This window comes from Sardina pilchardus, chromosome 7, assembly GCF_963854185.1.
Source record: "Sardina pilchardus chromosome 7, fSarPil1.1, whole genome shotgun sequence".
Taxonomy (NCBI): Eukaryota; Metazoa; Chordata; class Actinopteri; order Clupeiformes; family Clupeidae; genus Sardina; species Sardina pilchardus.
In genome coordinates this window covers 13,146,271-13,164,666 of record NC_085000.1, presented here as the reverse complement: position 1 = coordinate 13,164,666, position 18,396 = coordinate 13,146,271, and the positions used below count along the sequence as shown (strand labels likewise).

The 18,396-nt window shown below is 46.2% G+C and overlaps 1 protein-coding gene across 1 annotated transcript; it reads right to left on the bottom strand.

Annotated features, from left to right (window-relative positions):
- Positions 1 to 1,324: 1,324 nt before the first annotated feature.
- On the bottom strand, positions 1,325 to 17,608 carry ddx20 (DEAD (Asp-Glu-Ala-Asp) box polypeptide 20). Its single transcript, XM_062540782.1, has 10 exons — positions 17,391 to 17,608; positions 15,082 to 15,176; positions 12,258 to 12,426; positions 11,041 to 11,155; positions 10,547 to 10,689; positions 7,537 to 7,675; positions 7,066 to 7,207; positions 5,390 to 5,495; positions 3,576 to 3,677; positions 1,325 to 3,288 (listed from the first exon to the last, which is right to left on the bottom strand). The coding sequence occupies exons 1-10, from the start codon at positions 17,584 to 17,586 to the stop codon at positions 1,847 to 1,849; spliced, it is 2,649 nt and encodes an 882-aa protein (XP_062396766.1). The 5' UTR covers positions 17,587 to 17,608; the 3' UTR covers positions 1,325 to 1,846.
- Between the last annotated feature and the right edge of the window lie 788 nt (positions 17,609 to 18,396).

Genomic DNA, 18,396 nt, shown 5'->3' with positions numbered 1-18,396 from the left:
TGCCTAGTAGACTGTGATTAGCCTTTAACCCACTATTGCCTAGTAGACTGTGATTAGCCTTTAACCCACTATTGCCTAGTAGACTGTGATTAGCCTTTAACCCACTATTGCCTAGTAGACTGTGATTAGCCTTCAACCCACTATTGCCTAGTAGACTGTGATTAGCCTTCAACCCACTATTGCCTAGTAGACTGTGATTAGCCTTCAACCCACTATTGCCTAGTAGACTGTGATTAGCCTTTAACCCACTATTGCCTAGTAGACTGTGATTAGCCTTTAACCCACTATTGCCTAGTAGACTGTGATTAGCCTTTAACCCACTATTGCCTAGTAACTCGTGCAGATTGCTCCTAGACCTACAGTACACAGCTGAGCTCCTAAAGCTAAATTATGCACCAGTGTGTGCCCACCCCGTCTGTTCCCCAACACTGTGGCCTGTTCATGGGTCAGATACACAGAAACTGGTGTGTGATTCAGGAGTAAGTTCAAAGTCTGAATGACATGTGGGTGTAAGAGAGTGCCACAATATACAACAGGCTTCAGATTTCTCTCATTTGGGGAGTGTGTCAATACACACTTGTGAGCACAGTGTCATCATCTACTCATTTACAGATGAAAGATGAATGAAAAATACAATTCCATTGATTTCCAACAGGACTGGAGAAATATTCAAAAAGACAGCAACCATATGGCCTTGGTGTTTGGGTGTGGGGGGGTTCAAAGGTCTGAGAACTAGGTCCATAGACGTGTTCCGCCCCTGCATGCAGGACCAGTCACCACTCACATGAACGTCACAGCAGAACCATAGTTCCCAGTCACCACTCACATGAACTTTAGACCAGAACCATATAGTACCCAGTCACCACTCACATGAACTTTACAGAACTACAGTGCCCAGTCAGGGGAACTTTAGAGGTGAAGACGTCTTTGAGCTCGTTAGTTGTGTGTGTGGTAGCTTGTGCTAATCATACAAGTAGTTCTGCAGTCCCTCATTAACGTGTGTGTGCGTGTGTTTGTGTGAGAGAGCTTGATTAATGGCTGATTGCAGGTAATGGCGGAGTTGCGTGACTCACAGTGCGACCCCTATGGAGCCTGCATGATGACGCTCGACCCCGACGACCTGAAGACGCTGGACTCCACAAAAAGACGCTGGACTCTACAAAAAGACACTGGACTCTACAAAAAGACACTGGACTCTACAAAAACACAAAAAGACACTGGACTCTACGCTGGGCACTGAAAAAGACACTTGGACTGCACAAAAAGACGCCGGGCTCTGAAAAGCCCACAACCACTTCACTACAACAGGACACGACACGTCAGGTTTGGGTTGAGAGTTGATCATTAGTTTTATTATAAAGAACTCTTTTCACAAGAGAATGTAAAACACCTTACATCTGTTTACAACCGTGTGTGTGTTTACTCAAAAGCACTGATCAGCTTAACACATGCAGACACACACACACACACACACATTAAAAAAAGAAGAACAGAAAACACAACCAAACACATGCCAACCTGCGGTGCCAGAGGAGACTGGTTCAAAAACAGCACTACTGTTGAGAGGAGAGCAGAGGAGTGGGGGATAGAGAGAGGAGAGAAGAGAAAAAAGGAGGAGAGGGGAGAGAAGGATAGAGAAATGAGAAAGGAGGAGAGAGAGGAGAGAGGAGAGGAGAACAGGATCACTGTTGTGTGTCTCTGCACACCTGCCAATCTAGACATGCTCTTTATGTGACTGAGGGCGGAGTAGGAGAAGAGAGGCAGACAGAGAGGAGAGGAGAAGGGGATAGAAGGGAGGAGGAGAGGGAAGAAGAGGATGGAGAGGAGGAAGAGAGGAGAGGCGTTGCTATGGTTTCATCATCTCCTGCATGTAGACGCTGCTCATGCGATAGGCTGCCATCCAGGCGTGGGAGGAGCTGTAGGCGTGTCTGTAGGGAGCAGGCAGCGAGCTGTAGTACTGCTCCCAGGCCCTGGAGTAGCACCTCCCCCAGTAGTCCTGCTCCTCCTCCTCCTCCTCCTCCTCCTCCTCCTCCTCTTCCTCCTCCTCCTCCTCCTTCTTCAGGGGTGTCCGCAGAGGATCGTGACGCCTGCTTCTCCCCCTTGAAGAGCCTCTCCCCCAGTAGTGCTGAGTCTGCGCCTCCTCCTCTTCCTCCTCCTCCTCCTCCTCCTCCAGCTCCACCGGGGGTGTCCGCAGGGGGTCCTGGCGCCCAGCTCTCCCCCTGGAAGAGCCTCCTCTCTGGGCTGGGGAGGTCATCGGTCTGCCCCGTGTGTGTGGAGGTGGCGGAGGGTGTGTGTATGGGTGCCTGGGGGGTGCGGTGGTGGTGGTGGTGGGTTGAGGGGATTGGTGGTGGCGTCTGGCTGCGCTGGTTTGTGATTGGCTGTGGTGTTTGGGGGCGTGTGCCGCTGCACGTACGGGCTCTGTTTTGATTGGTCCAGCTGGCCGACGCGTGACGACGTGGCCGCTCCGCGCTGCCGGAACTTTCTGCTCCGTCTCCATATCGGACTCTGAGCTGGAGGAGGAGGAAGACGAGGAGGACGAGGAGGAGGGGGCGGGGCCAGAGGGGTCAGAGGTCAAGCTCCTCCTCCTCCTCTGTGATGTCACCGCTGGTTGCTCGTTGTCGTGCAACACAAACCGCTCTTCCTGTGGCTCCGCCCCTCCGTCGTCGGCGGTGACGTCATCATCCTGGCCATTGGCCGGCCGACCCCGGAACTGGCGCACCACCTCCACGCTCCTTCCGGGTCCTTCCGTGATGAAGCGCTGGAAGTCCCGCTCGGCGTGGCGCAGGCTGATGGGCTCGGCGCAGCGCGGCTTGAACGAGGGAAGAGGCGGGATCTTGGGCAGCGCGTCCTGCTGACGCTGACGAGAGATGGGGGCGGGGCCAAGGGAGGACACACCCACTTCCGGGGACTCGGGGTGTTTGCTGATTGGTCCGTCTGAGTGCTGTTTTCTGATTGGGTCGCCTGAGTGTTGTTTTCTGATTGGGCCGTCTGAGTGCCGTTTTCTGATTGGGTCGTCTGAGTGCTGATTTCTGATTGGGCCGTCTGAGTGCTGTTTTCTGATTGGGCCGTCTGAGTGCTGTTTCCTGATTGGTCTGTCTGAGTGCTGCTCTGCGGTTGCCGTGCTGGTGATCTGCTCTGTGATTGGCTGATAGGAGGGGCTGGCCTGAGTACTGCGTTTGGGGGATTTCCTCCTGGGGAGGGACAGGCTGGACAGGTCATCTTTGTGGGGGGGCTGGACGGTGATGTCCCAATCACAACGCTCCTCCATCAGACCGGCAGGGATTGGGTCTGGGGAGAGGGTAGAGTAGTCAACAACAACAACAACAACCACAACCACAACCACAACAACAACAACAACAACAACAACAACATCATCAACAACGCCTGTTCTCTGAGGAGGCCATAGAAATGCTGTGAAGCTATGAAGTGGAGTTAAGTTAAATGTTTAACAGTGTGTGTGTGTGTGTGTGTGTGTGTGTGTGTGTGTGTGTGTAAAAACAGTTCACATGTGTATGACTTTATGTCAACGTACGGCCGTGTGTGTTACTGCAAATGTACTGTGTGTGTGTGTTTACCTGGCAATGCTGTAATGTTGAGGTTGCACTTCTGGGCAATCATCATCATCTTATTCTCCTCCTCACCATGGCAACAGTATGTGACGGCCAGTCCGTGAGTGCCTGAGACAGAGGGAGGCGTCAGAGTGAGTGTGTGTGTGTGTGTGTGTGTGTGTGTGTGTGTGTGTGTGTGTGTGTGTCCTCTAGATCAGGAGAGGGTCAGAACACTCCAGTGTGAAGCCTACAGGCTGCCTCTCTGCTGACAACCAGCCCTACCAACAGCTACACACTACCAGACACGCAGACACACACGCGTAAACACACACACACACACTACCAGACACGCATACACACACACGTACACACACACACACACACACACACAACAAGACACTCAGACACGCACACACACACCTACACACACTACCAGACACGCATACACACACGCGTACACACACACACACCCACACTACCAGACACACACGCGCGCACACACACACACACAAACTACCAGACACTCAGACACGCATGCATGCACACACACACACAAACTAGACATTCAGACACACACACACACACACACACACAAGACTCACAAAAACACACTCACTCACTCATACACACACACATTAACATCACTGAAACACTCACAGAAACCCTTATATACACACACAAATACTCATTAACACCACCAAAACACTTACAGAAACCCTCACACACACACACACACACACACACATACACACAAAGCCATGGTTATGGCAGCATTATGTAAGTGTATTGAAAAGAAATGAGAACTGAAAGGAGACTCATTAAGGAGGACAGGAGAGAGGGATAGAAAAGGAGAGAGAGAGAGAGAGAGAGAGAGAATGATGCAAGACAGAGAAAGGCAGGTGGAGGGAGAATAGAGAGGGAGGGATAGAGAGAGAGAGAAGGAGGGAAAGAGAGAGAGGAGGGGGAGGCTAGATTCTACAGGCCTGTTCAATAGGAGCCACACGAAGGTTATGCTCCTCGTCGTGACGACCGAATACAGCTCCTTTTGAGGCTGCTTGTGGTCGGCATGACAACAGAGCAAAGGTAATTCTGATTTCAGCCCCTTCATCATGAAGCAGTTCTGAAGGAGGTGAGCGAGCGCGCCACACACACACACACACACACACACACACACACACAGAGTCTCTAATTAAGTAGCTTGTTATCCTTAAACTACCTGCCCCTAACAGGCGGCTAAAAATACCACAGTGGACACGAGTCTTAAGAGGCTACTTCCACAGCCAGTGACCAATCACAGCTCACATCAGTGGTCATGTAGCCAACAGACAACATGTCATTATCGGGTTAATCATTAACACACAACCTCTTCACTTGAGCAGCCATTAACAGCCAATCACACGACAGCCTGTCACTGTCTAGGTGACTGAAAACAATGATCATGTTTTAAACATGTACACATACGCACAGCGAGACCGCAACTGGCCGCCTCACAGAAGCGTATCTGACAATCACACACGCACACACACAGTCCTGCACGGCATGATGCGCACACGCGCGCACACACACAGTCTTGCGAGGCATGATGCACACACACACACACACACACACACACACACTCTTACCGAAGCGTCCTGCTCTGCCGATGCAGTGCATATGTGTATCACACACACATACACACACACTCTTACCGAAGCATCCTGCTCTGCCGATGCAGTGCATATGTGTATCACACACACACACACTCTTACCGAAGCGTCCTGCTCTGCCGATTAGATGCAGTGCATATGTGTATCACACACACACACACACACACACACACACACACACACACACACTCTTACCGTAGCGTCCTGCTCTGCCGATGCGGTGCATGTAGGTCTCCCAGTCCTGCGGTACATCCAGGTTCACCACCAAGTTCACCTTTTCAGCATCTATCCCACGAGACGTCTACATACATACACACACACACACACACACACACACACACACAGACAGACAGACAGACAGACAGAAAAACACCTGAATAAGGTCACTTCAATTCAAGGTTAGTTAACTGGTCAAGTCATGTCCCTTTTTTGTATAGTACATTTAACACCACAGCAGTTGGTCTAAAGGGCTAGTTTAACACCACTGGAGTTGGTCTAAAGGGCTAGTTTACACTGCAGGAGTTGGTCTAAAGGGCTAGTTTACACTGCAGGAGTTGGTCTAAAGGGCTAGTTTAACACCAGTGGTTCTCAAAGTGGGGTCCGGAGACCCCTTGGGGTCCGTGACCCATAGCCAAGGGGTCCGCAAAATAATTTGCTTGAAATTATAAAGTTAACATTCTAAAAAGATGATGCTCTTTTCACCCATAAAACAAGCAAATTGTGTATATTTGGTCCTACCCACATTAACTTAGGATAGTGGACCCGGCCACAATTTCAGAGAACACGAATGGTTAACTGTTACGGTTACAAGGGGGTCCTCGGAAAATGTTATCCCCTAAAAGGGGTCCTTGGAACCAAAAACATTGAGAACCCCTGGTTTACACCACAGGAGTTGGTCTAAAAGGCCAGTTTAACACCACTGGAGTTGACCCAAGGTGCTGGGTAATAACGGAGTTAACTACAAAGCCATTTAAAGGAGACAGACGTCCTGTTCAGCCAAGCTACATAGGTGTTTATTCTGTGTGTGAGTGTGTGTGTGTGTGTGTGTGTGTGTGGGTGTGTGTAGGTGTAGGTAGTGTCTGAGTTTAGACATGGCGTCCAGCCGCTGGTCCTGTGTGTGTGTGTGTGTGTGTGTGTGTGTGTGTGTGTGTGTGTGTGTGTGTGTGTGTGTGTGTGTGTGTGTGTGCAGTGGAACAATTGTGTGTGTGTGTGTGTGTGCGTGCAGTGGAACAATTGTGTGTGTGTGTGTGTGTGTGTGTGTGCGTGCAGTGGAACAATTGTGTGTGTGTGTGTGTGTGTGTGTAGTGGAACAATTGTGTGTGTGTGTGTGTACCAGGTCTGTGGAGATGAGCACTCTGCACTGGTAGTGTCTGAGTTTGGACATTGCGTCCAGCCGCTGGTCCTGTGTGTGTGTGTGTGTGTGTGTGTGTGTGTGTGTGTGTACCAGGTCTGTGGAGATGAGCACTCTGCACTGGTAGTGCCTGAGTTTGGACATTGCATCCAGCCGCTGGTCCTGTGTGTGTGTGTGTGTGTGTGTGTGTGTGTGTGTGTGTGTGTGTGTGTGTGTGTGTGTGTGTGTATGTGTACCAGGTCTGTGGAGATGAGCACTCTGCACTGGTAGTGCCTGAGTTTGGACATTGCATCCAGCCGCTGGTCCTGTGTGTGTGTGTGTGTGTGTGTGTGTGTGTATGTGTGTGTGTGTGTGTGTGTGTGTGTGTGTACCAGGTCTGTGGAGATGAGCACTCTGCACTGGTAGTGCCTGAGTTTGGACATTACATCCAGCCGCTGGTCCTGTGTGTGTGTGTGTGTGTGTGTGTGTGTGTGTGTGTGTGTGTGTGTGTGTGTGTGTGTGTGTGTGTGTGTGTGTGTACCAGGTCTGTGGAGATGAGCACTCTGCACTGGTAGTGTCTGAGTTTGGACATTGCATCCAGCCGCTGGTCCTGTGTGAGGCTGCTGGAGATGCACACGGCAGGCAGACCCTTAGAGGACAGGATATCAGCCAGCTGCTGAGCCCTGCACAGGACACACACACACACACACACAGTCAAAATTCATTGCATATGCATACACACAACAGCTCAAATGTGTCCAAATATTCTAACAGATAAACACATAAGGGCTACACACACACACACACACACACACACACACACACACACACACACACACACACACACACACACACACACACACACACACACACACACACACACACACACACACACACACACACACACACACACACACACACACACACACACACACACACACACACACACACACACACACACACACACACACACGAGAGCAAACGAGAGCTGTGAGAGGTGACTGGTCAGTACCGGCTGTGCAGGTTGGAGAAGACGAGTGACTGGTTGAAGGGCACCTTGCTGTAGAGGTCCAGCAGCTTCTGCACCTTCTCCTCAAACACCTTATGGGGCAGCGGATGGGTGGGCACCAGCCGGTAGTACTGCTTCAGACCTGCAGGGGGCGGTAGTGAGATGAGGAGAGTGAGCGAGGGAACGAGTGGGAGGAAAGACAAGAAAGAGGGAAAGAGAAGGGTCAGAGGGAGAGAAAGAAAGAAATGGAAAGTAAATATGGAGTCAATATCTGGGAGTATTGACATTAGAATAGAATATGTCTTGAGATTTTTAGATCCATAACTAGTTCATGTGCTGATATTTCTTATCTATGTCTCATATCACGCGTCATGATGTTGGTCAGAGTCTACCTGGAGAAGGACAAGAGTGGACGCAGTGCTGGGCACTGCACACAGGCTCACGTCTACTCCTGAGGTGCATTCAGATTCGCAAACACACTACAGACCAGTGGTTCTCAAAGTGGGGTCCGTGACCCATAGCCAAGGGGTCCGCGAAACAATTAGCTTGAAATGATAAAGTTAACATTTTAAAAAGATGATACTCACCCATAAAACAAGCAAATTGTGTCTATTTGGTCCTACCCACATTAACTTGGGATGGTGGACCCAGCCACAACTTCAGAGAATATGAATGGTTAACTGTTACGGTTACAAGGGGGTCCTCGGAAAATGTTATCCCCTAAAAGGGGTCCTTTTATAGACGAACCTGCTATAGACGAACATTTGCGAACGTTTGCTAACAGTTTTCTGTTAGCTTTGAGTTTTCGGCAAACGAACAATCGCAAACAGTCTGAGCAGGTAGTTCTCCGCAAACATACAGTGGAACTGGACGAAGGCAACAACGCAATTAGCGTTAGAATAGAATGTGAACACCAAATCATTTAAATTTAACTGGTCAAAGAAAACGCAAACGTTCGCCACTGGACACGGGTAGAGAGGAAGCGGAACCAAACCGGAGTGGAACCGGAGCGGAGCCAGAACTGAACTAGAGCGGAACCTGACGTGCACTCAAATTGGCCAAACAGTGCCGAACGCTCGTGGTGAGCATGTTTTCCTTCAACGGTTAACTTAAATGTGAACGATTTGGTGCCAACGTTCCATTCTAATGGTAATTGCATTGTTGCCTTCGTCAAACTCACATCCAGTTCCACTGTATGCTCGCGGAGAACTACAGTTAAGCCCAAAATTATTAGCCCCCCTGAAATTTTGGAACATTACTCTAAAATTCTCCCTAAGTTTTTCATCTCTGATCAAATTTTAAAAATCAAACATTCGCCAGTGTTATTATGTAGAATATGGTGCATTTTGGAGTGTTAATATATTATTAGGAATGCTTAATCTCAAATTGTGTGAAAAGTGGAGTGGTCAAAATTAATAGCCCCCATGTGATTTTTTTGCTTTTAAACACACACGACCAACCTGTCACCTTTCAAGCCACACCTTTGCTGTTAGTTAATGTCCAGACAACACCTGAACACTCAACCAGCATTGATTGTTACCTAAAGACTTCAAGGAACAGGCCTACAGGCACTTGAACACCTGTCTGAGAGGGGACTGCCTTTACAGGCATACTGAGGATAAAGGAAATCTGTCTGGACCTCAGAAAGAACATCATTGAGACCTATAATATGGAGAAAGGCTATACTGTAATCTCTAGATGCTTCACAGTCTGTAGAACAGCCGTGCACTTCATCATTACAAAGTACAAAGAGTTCCAAGTTTGTGCATAACAAACCTAAGTGTGGATGAAAATGCTAAATATCTCAATCTAGAGAGAAAAATCATCAGGGATGTTAGCAAGGAACCCTGCACATCCGCCAAAATGATAGTTGCTGACCTTGAGACCTCTGGGGTTAAAGTCTTGAGGAAGACAGTAGCGAGGGATTTTTATTGTGGAGGCCTCCAAGGTCATCGGCTGAGAAAAAACCCATTACTCCAAAAGGGGTGCTCCAAAGTCAGACTGAACTTTGCCCATGCACATTTAAAAGCTAAAAATGAGTTTTGGAAAACTGTCCTTTGGTCTGATGACATTAAACTGGAGCTGTTTGGGCACATGGATGTTGCCTATGTTTGGCGATAAAAGGGAAGGCCTACAACCATAAAAATACAGTTCCCACAGTGAAGCATGGTGGTAGGAGCATCATGTTATGGGGCTGTGTTGCTGTCTCAGGCAGAGGGAGCCTTGTTTGGGTGCATGGGATCATGAAAAAGAAAGATTATGTTGACCTTTTGAGGGATAACATCAAGACGCCTGCTCTTAGTCTAGGCTTAGGTCACCACCAGGTCCTTCAGCATGATAATAACCCAAAGCATAGTGAAAAGTGGTCTAAAACGCCCTAAAGGATACCAAAATCAAGGTGCTGGAATAGCCTACACAGAGACCAGACCTCAACCCCATTGAGAATCTGTGGCACGTGCTTAAAGCAAGAGTCCATACAAGAAAACCATGCAGTTTGGACGAGCTGGAGCTAAAGAGTGCTTAAGAGATATGTGCCAACATAGTAAAAGACTATTCAAAGAAGTTGTTGTCAGTTGAAGCAAAGAAAGGCTACACTATTGCCTATTAATGGTCTGGGGGCTAATAATTTTGAACATGTCAATTTTTGCTTTTCTTGTCACAAATCAGAGCATGAGTAAACAATGATCATCAAACTTTGTGGGCATACTGTCTTTGCGCTTCTGTAATCATATAAACTAGGCACATTCTTGGAAATGGTCATTTTCATGTATAAACAAAGGATTATGTCTGAATTCATAAGGGGGGCTAATAATTTTGGGCTTAACTGTACCTCTTCAGAATATTTGCGATTGTTCGCAAACGTTCGTCGAAAACTCAAGGCTAACGGAAAACTGTTTGCAAATGTTTGCCAAATACTCAAGGCAAACAGAAAAGAGTTTGCAAATGTTTGCAAACGATGGCAAATTTGAATGCACCTCAGACGTGACTCGGGGCGGAACCAGAGGAGACGTACCGATGAGTCCCGGGTCTGTGGGGTTGAGGCGCACAAAGGTGGGCTCACGCATGTAGCGCGTCAGGTGCTGCGCTAAGGATTCTGGGTAGGTGGCAGACAGAGCGAGCATCTGTTTATTCAATGGCAACGAGGAGAAGATCCAACTGGACGAGAGAGAGAGAGAGAGAGAGAGAAGGTTAAGTACATGTTATTTTGGCTCATGTTTTTACTTCTTTGAGAACACATAATCCTTTTCATGTGATGCTTTGATAGGAAAAGAAAACAAGAGGACAGACGAGAGACAGAGAGAGAGGAGGAGGAGGAGGAGGGGAGGAACGACAAAGAGAGAGAGAAGAGAGGAGGGGAGGAACGACAAAGAGAGAGAAGAGAGGAGGGAAAAGGAAGAGGGGGGTCATTAGTGTGGGTCAGTCACTGGATGAACGCCATACGCTCATTATTCATACCCCTATTCTTCTCATCAAGACCATCTCTGACACACACGCGCACACACTCACTTGATCTGCTCCTGAAAGCTGCCCTCCTCCAGTAGTTTGTCAGCCTCGTCCAGAACAAACAGCCTGATGCTCGTTGTGGACAGAACACCAATCTCAATCAGCTGCTTAATACGACCTGCACACACACACACACACACACACACACACAGAACACCAATCTCAAACAGCTGCTTAATACGACCTGCACACACACACACACACACACACACAGACAGAACACCAATCTCAATCAGCTGCTTAATACGACCTGCACACACACACACACACACACACAGAACACCAATCGCAATCAGCTGCTTAAAGAGGAACTATGAAGGATTGGCGATTTCATCTCTGGTTTCGGTTTCGTTGTTCGTTTTCGCTCGTTTTATGCTTGCATTTTCTCTGCAGAGCTTCTCCGACAGCTTTAGCGTGTATATTTATACATGTATCGGCTATATTTAAATACATAAATTGCAAGCGTGGTTCTTCGTCTCAGACTTCCAGATGTAAACAAAGAGCGATCGTCTCCTGCAGAAAGTTGCATAGGGTCTCTTTAATACGATCTGCACACACACACACACAGAACACCAATCTCAATCAGAGGCTTAAATGCGACCTACACACGCACGCAGACAGGTAAACACACATGCATGTACACTACACACACACACACACACACACACGCAGCAAACACAAAGAATTCATTCCCGCTGATGCCGTGGCAGGTGAAGCAAAAGTGGGCAAGATCCCTGGCCCTCCAAATCAGTGTGTGTGTGTGTGTGTGTGTGTGTGTGTGTGTGTGTATATATGTGTTTTTCTGTGTCTGAAAATGTATGTGTGTGTCTGTACCGTAATTTCCCGACTATTAGCCACGGCTTATACATTGGTTTTGCAAAATTTCTTCAGCCATGAAGCCATATGGCATTAATATGGTTTTGTTTCTTTTAACTTGCATAAAACATGCAAGCTTATACACAATGCGGCTTATATGCGGGAAATTACTGTATATGTGAGTGTGTGTGTTCATTTCTGTGTCTGAGCATTTGTGTGTGTGTGTGTGTGTGTGTGTGTTCATTTCTGTGTGATAAATCTCACAGCCAAAACAGGATCATATTCATTAACTAGACTTTAATGTTTCCTTTCAGAAACAAAAATGGCTTTAATAAAACACGTATGATGACACACATACAGACAGACACACACACACACACACACACACACACACACACACAGACCTGGCGAGCCGACGGCGATGTGGCACTTCTTGAGGCGGGTCTTGTCCTGACTGACGGGTGTGCCCCCGATGAACACGTGGCACTCCAAGCCCTCGATGGCGCTGCCGATCGCCATGACGACCGAGTGGATCTGGACCGCTATCTCCCGAGTGGGAGCCAGAACCAACACCTGTGGGGCGGGGTAACGCAGTATTGATTTCTGGACCAGTGGAAATGCCTTAAGGGACGCATGTTTGCTGACGCAGTTTAAAGAGTCTCCACACTCCACATTGGCCTGAATTTCAAGTTGTGCATTTAACTAAAAGCCATAACAACCTCACATGCAAATGATGCAGATGAAGCTATTTAAAGACCATGCAAGGGGGAGGGTATTGCTGAGTATAACAGTAAACTTTTATAACAAAGTTACATCACAGATACAGTACTTCAATATGGTTATGGTTATGGTTATGGTTATTTAGCAGACGCCTTTGTCCAAAGCGACATACAAATAAATAACAATACAAATTAAATAACAGTGAACAATTACAAAAAGGGAGAATAGCAATATTATCAATAAAACAATCAATTAAGCACTAACCTAATGAGAAATAAAACAATGAAATGAGAATAGCAATCAAATAAGTCACTCAGTTAATTATATAATAACAATAACTATAGCATGGTATGGCTAAATTTAAGGACAATAGCAAAATAAATGTCAAATTCTAACAATGGACAAATCATAACAAAACAATACTATTATACAAACCATAACACATAACAAACGCTCAAAAGACTAAGTGCATATTAAACAAATATGCCTTAAGACCCCTCTTGAAAGATCCAAAACTGTTGCTGGAACGGAGAGCACTGGGCAACTCATTCCACCAACACGGAACCACTGAAGAATAGGATCTACAGTTTGACCTAGCATGAATGGTTTGTCGACATAACAGACGCTCCTCAGAAGGTCGCAATGGGCGGTTGGGAATGTACATCTTGATCAAAGAACTGAAGTAGCTAGGAGCAGATCCAGTCAGTGTCCTATAGGCCAGAGTGAGAGATTTAAATTTAATTCTGGCTACTATAGGGAGCCAGTGGAGAGTAACTAGGAGAGGGGTTACATGTGTCCTCTTTGGCCGATTGAAGACCAGTCGTGCTGCAGCATTCTGAATCAACTGTAGTGGTCTTAATACGCAAGCAGGTAGGCCAGCTAACAGGGAGTTGCAGTAGTCCAGCTTGGAGATAACCATTGCCTGTACAAGAAGCTGAGTGGAATCTTGTGTCAGATAAGGTCTGATCTTCCTAATGTTGTACAGGGTATACCGACATGACTTTGCAATTGAGGCAACATGCTCAGAGAAAGTAAGTTGGTCATCAATTATGACACCCAAGTTACGTGCCGATCTAGTTGGAGTCAATGAGGATGAATCAAGCTGGATGTTCATCTGTTGGGGAATGGCTGTTTTTGCTGGAAACACCAAGAGCTCAGTTTTTGAAAGATTAAGCTGAAGGTGCTGATCCTTCATCCAGATTGAAATATCCTTCAGGCATGCAGAGATCCGATGGGAAACACTAGAGTCCTCAGGTGGGAAGGATAGGAAAAGTTGAGTGTCGTCCGCATAGCAATGATATTCAAATCCATGAGAGCGAATAATCCCACCTAAAGAAGTGGTGTAAATAGAGAAAAGGAGGGGCCCTAATACTGATCCTTGAGGGACTCCTGTAGTGAGGTCATGAGACTTTGATATCTGTCCCTGCCAAGACACGCTGAAAGAACGCCCTTTAAGGTAAGATTTGAACCAGTCAAGAGCTTTCCCAGAAATTCCCAGTTCATATAGTGTAGAAAGGAGAATGTCATGGTTAACCGTATCAAAGGCTGCAGATAAATCTAACAGAATTAACACTGATGACTGAGCAGAGGACTTAGCTACTCTCAATGCTTCAGTCACAGATAGAAGAGCAGTTTCAGTAGAATGACCACTCTTGAAACCAGACTGCATAGGGTCTAGTAGGTTATTCTGATAGAGGAAGTCACACATTTGCTTGAAGACCACTTTCTCCAAAACCTTTGACAAGAAAGGAAGAAGGGAGACAGGTCTGTAGTTCTTCACATCAGTTGAATTAAGTGTACTTTTCTTCAGCAAAGGTGTAATTCTTGCCTGTTTAAAAGAAGAAGGAACTATTCCAGAACTGAGTGAAGTATTAAATACATGTGTGACTGCCGGTATAATAGCGGGTGCTATAGACTGCAGGAGAGTAGACGGGACAGGATCCAAAGGGCATGTTGTTGGACGGCTTCGCTGAAGCAGTTGAGAGACCGCTTCCTCATCAAGAGGAGAGAAAAAGTCCAATGATGGCGTCATGTTAACACCAGGCAGAGTCCTTCTTACAGGGTCATCAAACTGAGCACTTATCTTAGCAACTTTAATATGGGGGGTTAAGGTATTGCTGAGCATAAGAGTACACTTTCATAACAGTGTTAGATCACAGATACTACAATACGGGTATAAGAGTTCACTTTCATAACAGTATTAGATCACAGATACTACAATACGGGTATAAGGGTACACTTTCATAAGAGTGTTAGATCACAAATACTACAATACAAGCTCCAAATGACAATACATGTACTTCAGTATACTTCTGTACATGTATATCCTACATGGTGACTGTGTGTGTGTGTGTGTGTGTGTGTGTGTGTGTATGTGTAGATACAAATCCAACATAAGTCAGCACATGCATAGGCTCCTCACCTGCGGTCCACACACACACACACACACACACACACACACACACGCTCCTCAACTGCTATCCACACACACGCACACGCGCTCCTCACCTGCGGTCCTGGGTTTTCTGGGAGGAGGGAGTCCAGGGCGATGGTGGCAAACACACAGGTCTTCCCAGTGCCCGACTTGGCCTGGACAATCAGGTCTGCGGACGCGAGTAAACAAGACACACACACACACACACACTCCGTTATTAGGCGTCACGAGGCACGAGCCGCCGCCTCCTGCTGACAAATATTTGAGCGGGCGGCCGGCGTGCGTTTGTTTGCGTTTGACTTTAAGACTAAATGAGTTTCCATGGGTCAGCACTGGCCATCGCTCGTCCACTCACCGCATCGTCCACACAGCTTTGTTGAGTCAACAGATTACACAAACACCACACCGCACAGCTAATATGTACAGAGGGTGACCTGAAGATAATCGAAAACTAATAACATTAAACTAATATAAACTAACATATTAAATCATATTAAGTCACAATATATAAATGAACTGGGTTTCCCCATCAAGATAAATAAATTCATCCACACTCATGACGCATGTAAAATTGCGTAATTCCTTTTTTGCTTAAATTTGGGAATTCCCTAAGTATAACTGAGGAGTAAAGCTGTCAGCTGTTGCATGCCAATATGTTGATATTTCATTTGTACTATATTTGATCAAATATAGTGCATTTAGTTTTTAGCCAAACAATAAGCTCATTTTTAAAAATGCTATGCAAATAACAACAATCTCAATCTTTAACACAACTATTCAACCAAATAATGTGTGAGTTACATCAACTTACAATGTTTAGTTTTGATGCTATTATGATAGTTGTGGGATGAGCCAGGTTCAAAAACCTAAAAAATGTGATTTCTGCCAGATGGTTGTGTTTGAGGTGCTGTAGTCCACTGCTGATTGGTCAGATGCTATGATGTCAATATTTGTAAGATAGCTTGATCTTCCCTAATTGGCTGAGAGAAAACCACATACAACTTCAAATGGAGGCAGGGGGAGGGAATTTTCAGTGTGTGCGGAAGTGACTACATATGGTTATTTGCCCCATAAAGGGTTAAGTCATAATATATAAATGAACTGGGTTTCCCCATCAAGATAAATAAATTCATCCACACTCGTGACGCATGTAAAATTGCGTAATTCCTTTTTTGCTTAAATTTGGGAATTCCCTAAGTATAACTGAGGAGTAAAGCTGTCAGCTGTTCATGCCAATATGTTGATATTTCATTTGTATTAAAGCATCTCGAGGGCATATAGGCCTATAGACCCTTTCAATGTGTTCCTAGAGGGATTACGATTTAAATGTTCAAAACCAAGGCACATACTTTAAAATGAAAATGACTTTAGCGTAATGCTCTACAAAATGTCGGCTATTATTACTGGAGTAACGCAGTATTGATTTCTGTACTGGAGGAGATGCCTAAGGGATGTATGTTTGCTGATGCTTTTTAAAGGGTCTCCACACTCAGAATGTGCACAAACAAAAGCCATAACAACCTCACATGCAACTGATGCAGAAAAGAAGCTATATTTAAAGACCCTATGAAACAAAGTCAAGAGGTCCGTTTGGGAACACTTTGTAAAGAAAACTACACACAATGTGCTTAGCCATGTTTTTATTCATCCAGATTAGCTTCGGTGGCAAAACGACACCGTTTTCTGTGATGTGACAAACTCAGAACACTTTTTGGGTTTCCAGGGCCTTTAAATGGTTACACGAATTCAATTAATTCAAAGAGTTTTGTGGGCTGCTGATTATGTTGCTCTCATTTCCAGAGAGTAACTATCCACAAGCAGATTTTAATTTGGTTCTCAAGGTTGTATTGTTAACTTGACAAAGTGCTTTGATAAATTCCTGCCCCACCACCACCGCTCTGAATGAATATGCATATGAAAGTGCGACAGTCAGGGAACTGTTTCCATACAACTACCTACTGTCTGTTAGCGCAAATAAGCACACCTGTGCAAGGGGGAAAAACCCTGGCCAAGCATGTTGTGTGTTGTACCACACTCTAGTGGGCAAAAGTAGGCACTGCACTGTACACACCAGTTTACTTTTTGCATGAAATACAAATTACCTTAGCAGCTAAATGCCAGTCTATTTGGGCAAAAGCGTCTGATAAGAACAATAAACATACACAACTGGCGAACTTGTGTTAAAGTAATGTTAGCAGGCGATAGGCCTACTGATTCAAATGCAGAGCTATGCTAGCATACATAACACTTTATGTAGCCTACTTCGCCTTCAGTCATATAACCTACTATTTCATCTGGGAACAATTTGAGCACATAGAGGTACACACGGGCACAGACGTAGCCACAACGTTAGCTGTCCATAAACTTTGGTAGCCTGGCCTACCTAGTCCACATCGTCCGAGTGGAATGGCTTTCAGCTGAATCGGTGACGGTTTCTGAAACCCAGCGGACGACAAGCCTTGAAGCACCAGCGGTGACAGCAGCAGCGAGCTGAACTCGATGTCCTCCGACAGCAACACATCATCAGTCCGTTTACGCGACTCGACTTCATGCGCTGCCTTCTTCATGGAAGCAGCCATGTTTCAATTCAACTTCGTTCTTTCCGCGTTGATTCTTCTTCGATGGTGTTTGTAGACTTTAATTTAATCTCATTCCTGAGCTTGCACTGCCATCTACCGTTTAAGAACTCACAAACCCAACAGTAATACCATCTGCAACCTCTAGATGGCAGGATAACACAATATAGGGTATAGGGCTCTAGATATTGTTGACTCAGAGCCTTATGAGGAGAGAGAGATGTGTATTTACTGATCTATAGGTGTCTGAAATAACAAGGTGACTGGACAAAGCTGTTAGCTATCAAGTCATTTCACTATCATAGCCTAGTAGTAGGCCTACCCATGCGAAAATTGAACATGACATGTGCATACACAGGTGTTAGGCCTACCTGTGTGTGTGTGTGTGTGTGTGTGTGTGTGTGTGTGTGTGTGTGTGTGTGTGTGTGTGTGTGTGTGTGTGTGTGTGTGTGTGTGTGTGTGTGTGTGTGACTGATGATGTGCTATTGTCGGAGGACATCGAGTGTGTGTGTGTGTGTGTGTGACTGATGATGTGCTATTGTCGGAGGACATCGAGTGTGTGTGTATGTATGTGTGTGTGTGTGTGTGTGTGTGTGTGTGTCAGTGTGTGTGTGTTTTCCAGTGTCGCTGTTTTCCAGTGTTTCTCCGTATCTGTGCCAGGGCAGGGTGAGTGTTGTTGTTATTGTGCTATAGTAGGCTTACAGTAGCTATTATTTCAAACAGAGCCGGCCTCCTGCCTCCTGCCAAACGATTACAGGCCTAGCTGCTAATTATTGTTTAAGCTTCCTTTTTCCATCTGATAGCCAAGTTATT

Excerpts from the sequence above, each read along its gene's own strand:
- ddx20 (XM_062540782.1), bottom strand. The coding sequence starts at position 17,586 with ATGGCTGCTTCCATGAAGAAGGCAGCGCATGAAGTCGAGTCGCGTAAA. Across the intron at positions 5,496-7,065 it reads TGCTCATCTCCACAGACCTG|ACGTCTCGTGGGATAGATGC; the intron begins GTACACACACAC and ends GTATGTATGTAG. Across the intron at positions 3,678-5,389 it reads CGGCAGAGCAGGACGCTACG|GCACTCACGGACTGGCCGTC; the intron begins GTAAGAGTGTGT and ends CCTCTGTCTCAG.